The 14,526-nt window shown below is 41.2% G+C and overlaps 1 protein-coding gene across 3 annotated transcripts in view; it reads right to left on the reverse strand.

Moving 5' to 3' along the window:
• DPP6 (dipeptidyl peptidase like 6) overlaps positions 1 to 14,526 on the reverse strand; it is a 609,699-nt gene that overhangs the window by 196,563 nt on the left and 398,610 nt on the right. For all 3 annotated transcript variants that reach the window (XM_081932663.1, XM_081932661.1, XM_081932662.1), the window contains exons 2-3: positions 11,963 to 12,077; positions 5,334 to 5,432 (exon numbers count right to left, since the gene is read on the reverse strand). In XM_081932663.1, the coding sequence (XP_081788789.1) occupies positions 5,334 to 5,432; positions 11,963 to 12,077 (214 nt within the window). The remainder of the gene's footprint in view (positions 1 to 5,333; positions 5,433 to 11,962; positions 12,078 to 14,526) is intronic.

Raw genomic sequence — 14,526 nt, forward strand, 5'->3', positions numbered from 1 at the left:
ACAGTCCAGTTCCTTTTGAAAAAGCATGTTTGAGACAACTATGATTTGGATGACTGAGAATCTCCACATACATAACGTGATAGGTTTTTCTCCTTGATTAATTAAAAATCTGTAAAAGAAAATGTTACTAACCCACAAACAAAAGCCCAGAAATATTTTAAGACAGTTACCTACATAGGACTGTGGATTTTATGAGCATAGTCTCAATCTGACTTCTTATTTTATAGCCAGATGCAAAGATTCTCCAGGAGGATTCACCCACACATATTGGCAAGGACAGTAGCTTTTCTGTTTTGAAAAATGGATGTATTCAATGCTTCAGCCACTCATGGTCTACCCTCTTCCCTTTAAACGTATATAAACACAATTAACTAATCTTTCAGAACTCAATCCATCTGTATTTAAGGAAGTACCATTATGGTACTTTTTAAGATTATTTTCTTGAGTTCTCAAATAAGACTTCAAATCATAAATTCAGTGCTCACTTCAATGGATTCTGGTACGGATGTCCATTAACAAGGTTATCATGTAATGGAATCCAAGACTATGCCAAAATTAATAAAAACAAACGTGGTTTATAATGGTGCCTATCAAAATGGTGCACCATATTGCATTCCCAACTCTACACTGCTTTGCTGATGACCTTAAAAGTCATCATTCTGTTTTGCTGTTTACCCAGCTGTAAAATGAGTATAATAACCACATTTGTCAGCCCCCACAGGGGTTATGGAAGTCTTAATTAAGGCTACAGAATTGTTCTGTTGACCTCGGATGAACATGGTGGCATTTAATTTATTTCTTTCGGCAAGATGCCCATCTCTGTAATGCAAGATTCACAGACTGGAAAGAATGCTAAGTTATACAACTTCTGAGCTTTTATACCAAAAATAACTGAGAATCGAACACGTCCTAATAGAAAGCAGCAGCAAAAGGCTAAGTCATTTGGTGCCAAAGCTGTCTGACATTTATGTTACAGCTCACCCAATGACAGCTCACTATAGATCTTTTTCTGTGCCAGATCAACCTTCAGTCTTTTCAACCTGTTAATGAGACACCCAGCTCAATTCTTTTCAGCCAAAAACAAGAATAAAAAACATACATTATATGGGGGCGTGGGCAACTTCTTTACCTCTAGCATGCCTTAATGAAAAGGAAGTATTTGAACGGAAACCAAGATGACAGAAGGAATAGATAAAACCGAGTATTTATCCATGGTCTCTTGAGTTTTGGTTTATAGCTTATAAAGATGTTTTCCTTTGCAAAAATAAAAAGGAACTATATTTGCTATTTTCCTTTCCATTGCTATGGAGGTTCTGATTTCCTACTCTTCCTGAAAGTAATCCCCTTACAGGCCCCAAAGGCTTAAATTGATAGGGAGCTGTCCAATTGGAGGTGGTGCTGAACAAAGAAAATAAACCAGTATCAAGCGTAGGCATCAACCGAGAATCTTTGTAGATGTTCTGGCAATTCCAGTCTTACAAGAGTCTTGATACAGCTTGTATGTGGACATTTATTTGCATTTCTGGCAGCCTTGTGTGCCAGAAGATCCAAGGCTTTAATTTATATATTCATTAGATTTTTATCCTGTCTTTATATTTATTGGATTATTTTCCTGCCTTTATTACTTATAAAAAACCCAACATGACGAACTTATATAATATGTTGTATCTTATTTCCCCCACAACAACCACCTATGAGGTGAGTTGGGCTGAGAGAGAGAGTGACTGGCCCAAGGTCACCGAATTGGCTTTCCTACCACTGAACCTCAAGGTTTTTAGGCCAGCACCTTTACCACAACACTAAACTGGCTCTAGCTCTCTCTACTTCCACAGTCCCAAAGATGTACCATTCCCTCAAATCTAGATTAAAATAATAGAGTTGAAAGAGACCTTGGAGGTCTTCTAGTCCAACCCCCTGCTTAGACAGGAAACCTTACACCACTTCAGACATATGGTTGTCCAATCTCTTCTTAAAAACTTCTACTATTGGAATACTGTACTTACAACTTCTGGAGGCAAGCTGTTCCACTGATTAATTGTTCTAACTGTCAGGAAATTTCTCCTTAGTTCTAGGTTGCTTCTCTCCTTGATTAGTTTTCACCCATTGCTTCTTGTCCTATCCTCAGGTGCTTTGGAGAATAGCTTGACTCCCTCTTCTTTGTGGCAACCCCTCAAATATTGGAACACTATCATGTCTCCTCTAGTCCTTCTTTTCATTAAACTAGACATACCCAGTTCCTGCAACCTGGAGAGGTCCTGACAGGCAGGGACTCTAATGGGGAATGATGGAAAGAAAAGTAGTTTGGTGAAGCCTTTTGAGAAGAGATATAGTTGGTAGATCCAGGAACCTTCGCATTGCCTGGTCATTTTAAACTATTCATTATTGCACCCAAGATCTTGGATAGTTACATGGTAATCTACACACCACACAATTTGGTCCCCAAATAACCCAAATCTCAATACACTAAAAGATATTGTGTCAGGCCTGCAGCCATCTTTTCTTTTGGGTCTTTGGCATGCCATACTTCCTATTATTCTGCTATGCATTGTCTATTGTGGGGAAATGGGAGGGGGGATTGTAGGAGTGAGATGCGATGTAGCCATAACAAAATTCTTTCTAGAAAGCCAAGGTCATCCTTTCTCTTTGCACCTCTGCACCTGACCAAAATTAGATGGTTGGAATTGCCAGCATGGCAGTGGAAGACTGGACCATGTGATGGACTTGTGGGTGTGGGGGCAAGATCTTGAACTTTCAACTAGGTGGGGAAAACCAGGAAGCTTTCAGATTTGGGTTTTCCCAGATGTGCCAACATGACTCTCTTAATAAACTGGAACTTTGAGCAACACTTTGCCTTGGACTCTGATTTACTTTTGGATGTTATTTGGAACCCTGACATTTTGATGTGAAATCCCTGCACTTAAATCCCTGTCCATGGGATTTATATATAAATAAACACAGATGCATGATGGACCTTCTAGTTGCTGTCTGTTGAAGTGAGATCATAAAGTTTGCAGTCACCCAGGTACTACTTCAAGTAATTTCCATACTCTGTCTAAGAAGAATGCCTGACTGTCCACTGTAAGAATAAATCTAGCTATTTCAATGATAGTATCTTTGTATTAAATTAATTGGGCTCTACAGATAGTCCTCGACTTATATGCATTTATTTAGTGACATTCAAAGTGACAACAGCACTGAAAAAGTGACTTATGACCGGTCCTCACACTTACAACCTTTGCCGCATCCCCATGATCATGTGATGAAAATTCTGATTGGCAACTGACATATATTTATGATGGTTGCAGTGTCCTGCAAAGATTTATGACAAAGTGAATGGGGAAGCCAGATACAATTAACAACTGTAGTGATTCACTTAACAACTTTGGAAAAAGATCATAAAATGAAGCAAAACGCATTTAACAACTGTCTTGCTTAGCCACAGAAATTTTCATTTGTGGTCATAAATTGAGGACTATCTGTGTACATATCCTTGTGGTGACGGGAACATCTGCTCACACTTCTCAGGCTTTATTCTAAAATTGTAGGAGAACAGCTGGTTTTAACAGTGCTTTCATTTTGCTTCATCTTGAGCTTTTACCGCTAAATAAACATTAAGCAATATAATATATGAGTAACAAGATGTTACACTCCTAAGTGAGGAATATATGGGTGATTTTAGAGCCATTTAGAGAAACAGGAGTCAAATATTCTATTCAGGCATCCTTGGTGTTGATATGATGGGAGGCAGATTTTTTATGTAATGTGCTGAATTATATTTTTGTTAGGGATTTGAACAATGCAAGATTAACTCATGGAAAGCAGGGCGGGCCAGAGAGGGCTGGATTTTTTTTATGTTGGGTACAGAAATCTGGAATCTCAGACAGAGCAGATCTACAGACTGGGAAGGCAAAACTCAGAACGATGTCATCAAATGGAGGAGGAGGAAGAGGGAGGGGAAAGGAGGAGGAGAAGGAAGAGGGAGGGGGAGGGAGGAGGAGAAGGAGGAGGAAGAGGGAGGAGCAGGGGCAGGTTCTGGTGCTGCCGATTCGCTCATGGGTGAGCTGCACAAGTGTGCACGGTGCAATAAAAATTGTTCTGCACATTCAGAGCAAAACAAAATGGCGGCATCTACAGCGCTGCCCGGAGAACTGGGTTGCTGCCGATTCCAGTGACCTAGGCCGCCAAACCACTACCGGTTCAGCCGAACCAGTCCGAACCTGGAGGAACCCACCACTGGGGAGGGGGGGGGAGGAGGAGAAGATACTTTATTCCTAATATGTCTCTCATTCTGTCTCATTTTATCCACTTTGTATCTCCTGTCTTCTTGTAAGGAATTCTGGGTACTTTTCTTGTTTTATCTTCACAACTATCCTATTTCCCTGAAAATAAGACCTCCTTGAATAATAAGCCCATTTGGGCTTTTGAGTGCATGCGCTAAAATAAGCCCTCCCCTGAAAATAAGCTTTCCCTGGAAATATTGCAACACGGCAGCAGCCATGTACCTCAAAAATATTAAGACCTCCCTGAAAATAAGGCCAAGCGCTTATTTCGGGGGTCAAAAGAAAATAAGACCCTGTCTTATTTTCGGGGAAACACGGTACTGTCCAGCAGCTCAAGCCCTAAAGCAACTCCATCCACAAATCAAAAGCAGCACCTGTATTTCCTAAAGTTATTTTCCCTAAAGTATGGGGGGGGGAAATCTTTCTGGCATGCTAACGACGCTTACTTTGGTATCCGTTCCTCTGAGACCTACCCTGATTATAATATTCTTTCTGATAACAGATTAAAACCTTTTTATTTGCTTCGTGATTTTGCAGCTAAACTGAGATAAAAAGCTTTTACACTTCTTAGTTTCACTTAGTTTTGTTGTTGTTGTTAGTTGCGAAGTCGTGTCCGACCCATCACGACTCCATGGACAACGTTCCTCCAGGCCTTCCTGTTCTCTACCATCCCCGGAATTGATATTAGCTTCTACTAATCCATGGAATATTTCCTTTTCAATGTATTACTCTAGAATACTTCCCTTTTTTTTCTTTTTTATGGTGGCATAACTTATTTTTTGTTTTAAAAAATTAAAGTTTTCTAGTTCAGCTCTTAGCAACACCATATTTATAAATGTATAAAGCCCAAAGGGATCCTTGTGCTTCATAATATTGCGAAGTTGTTGCCAGTTGTGGCATCACTATGCTCACTGGATAAAAAGATTTGACTCATAAAGAATCTCTTTATAAAATTTTGCTCAGCTGAATAATACAATGAAACACTCCAGGCAAGAGAAGTGCTTGAAACAAATGGCGTAGGAAGTTATTTTTATACGTGATTGCAAGACTTACCACTTATCCATTTAGCCTCTGGGTCATGAATTTTGAAATCTTCGCTGAATAGATCTTCCACTGTAATTTTCTTCTTCTGAGACTGGCTATTATCTTCAACTGTAAATCAAGAGGGGGGGGGGATATCCATTATGATTAATTTGCAATTTACCTGCCCATTCAACAAATGAGACAAGTTATCCATTTTCCTTCTGAATTAGCAATGTTGGATAGATGGATGTGGGATTTGTTAGAACTCTTTATTGCATTACCCTTGATCTAATAAGGAGAGATCTTTTCCATTTGCAACTTGGAATGTATGAAGCACAGTCGGGATTAGCACAATATGAAAGGGTCAACTAAAATGTCAATGAAAGTGTTTTACCACCAAACCAACACAAAGCAACTTTGCAACATCCCTTGTGAGACAATGGAGTGAAAATAGGGCAGAATGTCTATAAAGAGCATCTGTGAAACTATGAAAATAAAATCAATAGTTTTGCACCAACTTGTAAAACTATTCTGCATAAAACACGTGTCATATTTTCACAGGTCGGATCCAAATTAGTCTTAAAGCAATGATAACACAACACTAAATTCTAGCTCTAGAACTGTGTCAGAATATTCATGAACTGGCATTAACATGGTAACAAGATAGTCAATGAATAGGCATGGTAACAAGTCAGCCAATGAGGCTTATTTGGAAACAGAAACTTAAGTAAGAAGTCTGGGCGTGGCTTCTCTGTATTAACCTCTGAACTCTGAACTGAAACAATCTCTCCTCTCTACCACGTTGGAAGAATCTGTTGTTGGTATTGTACATTTATTCATGTGTTATTATGTATATAAAGAAGTTAATGAATCCTGCTGAATCAGTTATCTGTGTATGCTTTCTGGATTTGATTTTTGCAACAAACTCTGACAAACTGTCTGGAAGTTGAGTCATAGCAACTGGACTTATTTTCTTGTTGGCTTGAGATGTTTTGCTGCCCATCCCAGCAATTTCCTCGAACCAAGCAAGTTTGTTAGGGGAATCTTGAGTAGGCAAGAGAGCCATTGGAATTACCAATTCCCAAAATTCATAGGCGTATTTCCGCACCAGGGTTTCTTCCCCAAAGTGTCTTGCAATATGTCAACGAAGATTCTCAGTCACTCAGATGGAATTGCCGCAAATTGTATTTTTAGAGCCCAGAATGTCCAGATATTCTTCAGAAGAGGCACTTCCCTGATTCATAGAACTATAAGAAGCAGAACGATGTAAAAAAGATGTGGAGACTCTAGAAAGAGTGCAGAGAAGAGCAACAAAGATGATTAGGGGACTGGAGACTAAAACATATGAAGAACGGTTGCAGGAACTGGGTATGTCTAGTTTAATGAAAAGAAGGACTAGGGGAGACATGATAGCAGTCTTCCAATATCTCAGGGGTTGCCACAAAGAAGAGGGAGTCAAGCTATTCTCCAAGGCACCTGAGGGTAGAACAAGAAGCAATGGGTGGAAACTAATCAAGGAGAGAACCAACTTAGAACTGAGGAGAAATTTCCTGACAGTTAGAACAATTAATCAGTGGAACAGCTTGCCTCCAGAAGTTGTGAATGCCCCAACACTGGAAGTCTTTAAGAAGATGTTGGATAGTCATCTGTCTGAAACGGTATAGGGTTTCCTGCCTAGGCAGGGGGTTGGACTAGAAGACCTCCAAGGTCCCTTCCAACTCTACTATTGTATTGTATTATAGAATGCACAGAACAATCAGATTTTCAAGTTTCGGTTTTATAGGCAATCTCAATTTTAGTTTTCCTGTGGAGTTGATTTCTTGTCTGGTTTACCTGATAGGCTGACAATATCACTGACACTAAAGCACCTAAATATTCCAGTGTAGGTAGACCTCCTAAGCTGGAGCTCCAGTGTAGGTAGACCTCGCTTAAGGATTGCCTCCTTTAATAACCAAAGTTACGACCACACTGCTAAAGAAACTTTACTTGTCTTTGTATTTACGACTGCCATAGTAACTCTGTGGTCATATATCAACATATGGTTGTTTCACAGCCTGTGGGCATTTATGACCATGCCAGGATTCTATGGTTACTGAACAACATTTGTGTGCTTCTCATTTAGCTTTTGACAAGCAAAATCATTGGAGAAGCTGGTAGTAACATCATAAGTGGCAGTCACATGGTTAATGACCATGGCAAAATGAGGACATTAAGTGTCATAGTGTCATGATGTTTCCCTTAGTGATAGTACAATACAATACAATAGTAGAGTTGGAAGGGACCTTGGAGGTCTTCTAGTCCAACCCTCTGCCTAGGCAGGAAACCCTATACCGTTTCAGACAAATAGCTATCCAATATCTTCCAACATAGTTGTTGTTGTTGTTAGTTGCGAAGTCGTGTCTGACCCATCGCTACCCCATGGACAACTTTCCTCCAGGCCTTCCTATTCTCTACCATCCTCTGGAGTCCATTTAAGCTCACACCGACTGCCTTGGTGACTCCATCCAGCCACGTCATTCTCTGCCATCCCCTTCTTCTTTTGCCCTCCATTGTTCCCAGCATGAGGCTCTTCTCCAGTGAGTCCCTCCTTCTCATTAGGTGGCCAAAGTATTTGATTAGTGATAGTATTGCTTAGCAATGGAATTGTCGGTCTCAATTGTGACCACTAAGGATACCTGTGTTTGCAGATAATGAAACGTGGGTCCTTGAAATTGTTGTAGGAGATGAAGGCGATGTTAGTCTATCACTTGGTACATCACAGTCAAAGAATTTACTGTATGCTTGACCTCACTCTAAGCTTTATGTAAGCCCAATGTAAATACATACTGAAGAAAGAGCCAGCAATATATCAGACCAGATGTTATGTGTCTCTTCCATGGAAAATTACACCCATCTAGTAGTACCAGCCTATAATTGGTTGCTAGAGTAACCTTAAGGAGATGGAGGACAAGCCCCAATCAAGACAATGATCAGCCAAAGGAAACTTGAGACTTACTTTCCATACGATATGATTTAATGAGGTAGTGGATCATCTGAAAAAAATTCTACAGGTTCCTATATGCTGGTTAATAATTCATTCATTGCTTGCCCTGTCAACTGTGGCCAATGAGCCAAGAGATTAGTGTAGAGATGATTCTGCCTCATCTGACAGGTGTGCAAAAATCTCTTGGTGCTCTGATGTCATGCCTTCATGGGCATAGCCCATTTGTAACTCCTCTGATACCACGCCTTCATTTGCATAAAACCCCAAACCCTTGTGATGCTGTGATATATATTTGCATAGCCTTTTCGTTATTTGCTGCGATGTCCTGCTTTGATTTGCATAGTGCTTCCATTCCCTTTGATTAGTGTGTTGCAATGGTTCTTAGAACTATACCCTTAGCACGTAGTACAAATGGAAGTTTGTGTGACTGTCAATGATTTGAAGCCGGCTTCATGGCTGAATCTTAAGTGGCTGGAGTACTTTGGGACTGCTGAAGTGAAAAGCCATTTTCCTCTCCATTAATTGGCTCAAAGGAAACTGTTTATGGCATCTTTAAATAGGGATGCGTGTGGCCTGCATAACAAGTAAAAGTATAAACAATGGAAAAGATGCCCAGCGGCACAACTCTCCTTTAATCATTTGATACAAAAAACCTGTTTTTTAAATATTTTGATTTGGAAATGGCCCCATTAATGTCAATGAACTCCCAGGCATGGAAGTGCATTAAGGGTTGAGCGTTACTTCTAATGTTGTCCTTCAGATTGAGGAGTGACCTATAACTGAATCATTTAAGGCAGGGGTGTCAAACTTGACTTCTTTGGTGGGCAGCATCAGAGTTGTCTTTGATCTATCGTAAGGCATTGTTTTGGCAATACAACTGAATATATAGGTAATCCTTGGTTTACAATTAATCTTTAATGACTGTTTGAATTTATAAAAAGCATCAAAAATAGGGCTTTATGGCCTGCAGTGCACTTTCAGTCAACATAAGCTGTCCAGATCACCTATGATGAGATGGGTAGAAAATATATTTAATGAATAAATAAGGCATCCCCGTGCATATATGTGCTAGTCATTCCCAACTTTGGGAGTGGTACTCATCTGTGTTTCTAAACCGAAGAACCAACACTGTCCAAAGACTTCCCTGTGGTCATGTGACCAGCATGGATCTACCTGGTTCTGTTTCAGTTGGGTTTCAGGTCTGGGTACCGCACGTAGACGTATTTGGTTGCGTTGGTCGATGATATCTGGCGGGCCCGGGACAGGGGCTGTTCCTCTGTCCTGGTCCTATTAGACCTCTCAGCGGCTTTCGATACCATCGACCATGGTATCCTACTGCGACAACTCGGGGGGTTGGGAGTGGGGGGCACCATTTTATGATGGTTCTCCTCCTACCTGTCAGATCGGTCGCAGTTCGTGTTGACTGGAGAGCAGGGATCGACCCCAAGGCGCGTCACTTGTGGCATGCCCCAGGGGTCAGTTCTCTCACCCCTCCTGTTCAACATATATATATGAAACCGCTGGGTGAGATCATCCGTGGTTTTGGGGTACGGTATCATCAATATGCTGATGATACCCAACTTTTCATCTCTACCCCAAACCACCCAAACGATGCCCTCGACGTGATGTCCCGATGCCTGGAGGCTATGCAGATGTGGATGGGGAGGAACAGGCTCAAACTCAGTCCCTCCAAGACTGAGTGGCTGTGGTTTCCTTCATCCCGATTTGTGCATCTTGTCCCATCTTTGATGATAGGGGGAGAAATTTTCGCCCCCTCAGAGGGCCCGCAATCTGGGAGTCCTCCTGGACATGTGGCTTAGTTTAGAAGAACCCCATGAAGGCCGTGACCAGGGGGGCCTTTTACCAGGTTCGCCTGGTACGTCGGTTGCACCCCGTCCTGGATTGGCTCTATGCACAGTCACTCATGCCCTCGTCCTTTCTCGCCTGGACTACTGCAATGCTCTCTACATGGGGCTGCCCTTGAAGAGCACCCAGAGACTTCAGCTGGTCCAGAATGCGGCTGCGTGGGTTATCATGGGGGTACCTAGGTGCTCCCATTTTACACCCCTTTTAGGTGGCCTGCACTGATTGCTGGTTGTTTTCTGGGTGTGATTCAAGGTACTAATTATGACCTTTAAAGCGCTCCATGGCTTAGGCCCAGGGTACCTGCGAGACCACCTACTGCCACCAGTAGCCTCCCACCGTCCAGTACGATCCCACAGAGTTGGACTCCTCAGGGTGCTGTCGGCCAGACAGTGTTGGCTGGTAACCCCCAGGGGGAGAGCCTTCTCTGTGGGAGCACCTTCCCTCTGGAATGAGCTGCCTCCGGAGCTTCGCATAATCCCTGACCTCCGGTTCTTCCGACGCGCCCTAAAAAGTTGGCATTTCTAGCAAGCCGGCCTGGCCTGTTAATTTTATCTAATTTTTAAAATGTTATTGTTATATTAATTGGGGGGGGGGGGTTTGGATACTTATCTCATTTCCTTTTAACTTTTGTGATATGTGTTTTTTAATGTTGTACGCCGCCCTGAGTCCTTTGGGAGAAGAGCGGCATATAAACCCAATAAATCCAATCCAATCCAATGTCTAAATGCCGAAGGCGCATGCAACACTGTCACCTTCCCAATAGGAAAGGTGGTTCCTATTTTTCTACTTGCATTTTCACATGCTTTTGAACTGCTAGGTTGGAAGAAGCTGGGACAAGTAATGGGAGTTCACTCCATTACGCGGCACTAGGGATTCGAACCACTGAACTGCCAACCTCTCTGATCAACAAGCTCAGCGTCTTAGCCCCTGGGCCACCGCTTCCCTAATAAATAAATAAATACATAAGAGTTTAATAAATAAATAAAATGTAATAAATAAATGCAATAAATAGGTAAAAATTGTCGTTGCATTTCAACTTGGCAAGTGGCTCACATTTACATGAACACAATTTGTAATTTTTTTTTACCAGTTTCTGGCAACCCCCCCCCCAACCCATTCAAAGAATGGATCAGTTTAATGACTGTGTTATTTGCTAAATGATCACTGCAAAAACAATTTTTGAAATTGGGACTGGTCATATATGTTGTGTCTTGACTTATGAACCCAACAACTTATGATTGAAATTCCAGACCCAATTGCGGTTGTAAGTTTAGAACTACCGGGTTTCCCCGAAATAAGACTGGGTCTTATATTAATTTTTGCTCCAAAAGATGCATTAGGGCTTATTTTCTGGTTAGGTCTTATTTTCGGAGAAATATGGTACTAAATGCATCCATCTGAATGACAGTCTTAGGGCTTATTTTGGGGGGTAGGGCTCATATTATGAGCATCCTGAAAAATCATGCTAGGGTTTATTTTCCAGTTGGGTCTTAATTTTGGAAAAACAGAGTACCTCTATGGGAAGATCAGTTGCTATCCCATTTGAGCAGCTCTTTTCATGCAGGATAAGGATACCTATGGTTCTTTGACATATGCACGTATACTCTTGATATATTTTTTTAAAAAGAAAACCCCAATCCAACCTTTTATTGAAGATTATCAGGACTCAAAACAATAGGGCTTAGATATTCTCATCGTAGGTTTGATCTCTCAGCCCAGCGGAATATAATCAGGCCTGTGCCTTTTCAAAATGCCTTTGAGAAGATTCTGAAATTAGAACAGCAACAAAGGCTACAGATTATATAAATACCTGGTGTCAGCAAGATAACAGAAGTGACAATCAAGGAGCAGATCACCAGAATCACAAGTAGAGCAATTGCGATTCCTTTCCAGTTCCTTTGCGGAGGATTGCTTCCCACCAGCTCCTACAAGCAGCAAAAGAAGAAGAAACAATGAACAAACAGGAAGTGCAACAACCTAAAAATAAGGAGCAATAATCAGGTGAATTATTTTAACAGCCATAACTATTATAGCAGTAGTGGCGCAGTGGTTACAATACAATATTGCAGGCCAACTCTTCTGATTGCCAGGAGTTCGATTCTGACTGGGTCAAGGTTGACTCAGCCTTCCATCCTTCCGAGGTGGGTAAAATAAGACTCATATTGTTGGAAAGTCAATAGGCTGACTCTGTAAACTGCTTAGAGAGGGCTGTGAAGCGGTGTATAAGTCTAAGTGCTATTGCTATTAAATCAGCTATACTTTGAAGAGACACAGTTTCCATAGTTCCATGACAGCAGCAAGGATAATATCTGCGAGATATTTGAAAAATGAAAACACCCCACCAGAAGAGCATATAATTCGGAAAATCTTAGATTGTGCCAAAATAGACAGACTGACTCTAAAAATAAAAGATAAAGAGGACACAGAGCATTACTTGATATGGAAAAGATTTTACACGATTTTAGAGACAAGAGATAGAAATCAGACGAAGAAAGATCATTGCTATGTATGAATTAATTATTAAGGTGATTCATAATTATAAATACGCCAATACAATCAATGGGTATATTGATTGTATAAGTATAGAAGTATAAATAAGCCAATACAAATAGAAATTTAGATAAAGCAGTTATATTATCGTTACGTGTGTGTGTGTGTGTGTGTGTGTGTGTATAAATAACATTTTTGCTGATAAATAAATGAAGGGAGACTAGTATAGATCTATTTCAAGCTATTTGGCTCTCATCAGCTAGCCATAGCCTTACTGGGATTTGAACCTGGGCTGTTTTTATATGTTAGGCAATTGTAATAACCTCTAAGCCACAAGTTCTCCTCCCTTATCAGATGAGCCAGGGGAGTGATTGTGTTTTTTCTTCTGTCAAAGCACCTGGTCTGCCCAAATATAAGAGGGAGTATAATGAGCGTGCGCGCACGCACACACACACACACACACACATGTACATTTCTGTAAATGATATACCCTGTCAATGGGCTGTATTCAAAATATTTATGAATAAAATAATAAAACTGGGGGGGGGGAGAGCCCTATAAAGCGGTGTATAAGTCTAAGTGATATTGCTAGTGCTATTGCATCATCCATACTTTGAAGAGACACAGTTTCCATAAGCTTCTTCAGTAAGGAGGAATATCTTCATCTAAGTTAAGTTGGCTGGAGTGAACAAATAGCTCTCCACTTATAACCATTCATTTAGTCACATTCAAAGTTACCACAGTGCTGAAAAAAAGTGACTTACAAACGGTTTTCACACTTGCAACCTTTGCAGAATTCCCACGTGGTCAAAATTCGAGCATTTGGCAACCAGCATGTATTTATGACTGTGGCACTGTCCTGGGGTCCTGTGATTACCATTTGTAACCTTCCCAGCTGGTTTGCGAGGAGCGATGTCAATTGGGAAACTGTATTGGCTTAAGGACCATGTGATTCACTTAATGACCACAGCGATTCATGTAATGGAGCACAGTAAAAAAGAATTGTAATATCAGGCTAGGCGCATGGTGGAACTCTTAATGACTGTATTGCCTAGCAATTGAAAATCTGGTCCCAACTGTAGCCGTACGTGAAGGGCTACTTGTAATAGAACCTGGCTAAGCCAAAAGAGGATTCTGTAGAGATTCTCAGTCATCCAGGTTATGGTTGTCTCAAAGGTGCTTTTTCAGATGCCTCTTCAAAAAGCACCTTGGGGACAACCATGACCTGGATGGACTGAGAATCTCTACGGACCTTTAGCTATACAATTTGGGATGGGCACCCTTGGAATGGTGTGGGAGTAGGGATGGATTTCCAGAGGAAAAACTGCACCGAACACAGATAAACCTCCAAGGGCTTCAACCACCCTCTAAAAAGATGCAGATGGACCAGCTGTCTACAAGGAATATAAATCCTTCCGCTGTCCTGTCAGAGCTGAAGAAGCTTCTGGGATGAGAAGTGAAATGTCTTTTCAAAAGGAAAAAAAAACCCAAGAAAGTCCAATTGCCTCCTGAAAAAGCATCTTTGGGATAAGAAAAGAGGATATGCACCAGTGGTGGGTTTCAAATTTTTTTAGAACCTCTTCTGTAGGTGTGGCCTGCTTTGTGGGAGCGGCTTGCCAGCCATGTGACCGAGTGGGAGTGGCTTGGCAGTTATATGACTGGGTGGGAGTGGCCAACTTGTAAAATGTGGTGAAACTCACTTAACAACGCTCTTGCGTAGCAACCAAAATGTTGGGTCAGGAACTCTGGCATTTGAAGCACGCAAGTCTTAATGCTGTCAAGTTACAAGACCCTTGCACCCCTAACCCTTTAGAAAAAAGAACCCCAGGGGTGTTCAAACTTGACAGCTTTAAGATTTTAAGGTTTAGATAGGACTCTTAGAGG

Source organism: Natrix helvetica (assembly GCF_964273705.1).
Source record: "Natrix helvetica genome assembly, chromosome: Z".
Lineage (NCBI taxonomy): Eukaryota > Metazoa > Chordata > Lepidosauria > Squamata > Natricidae > Natrix > Natrix helvetica.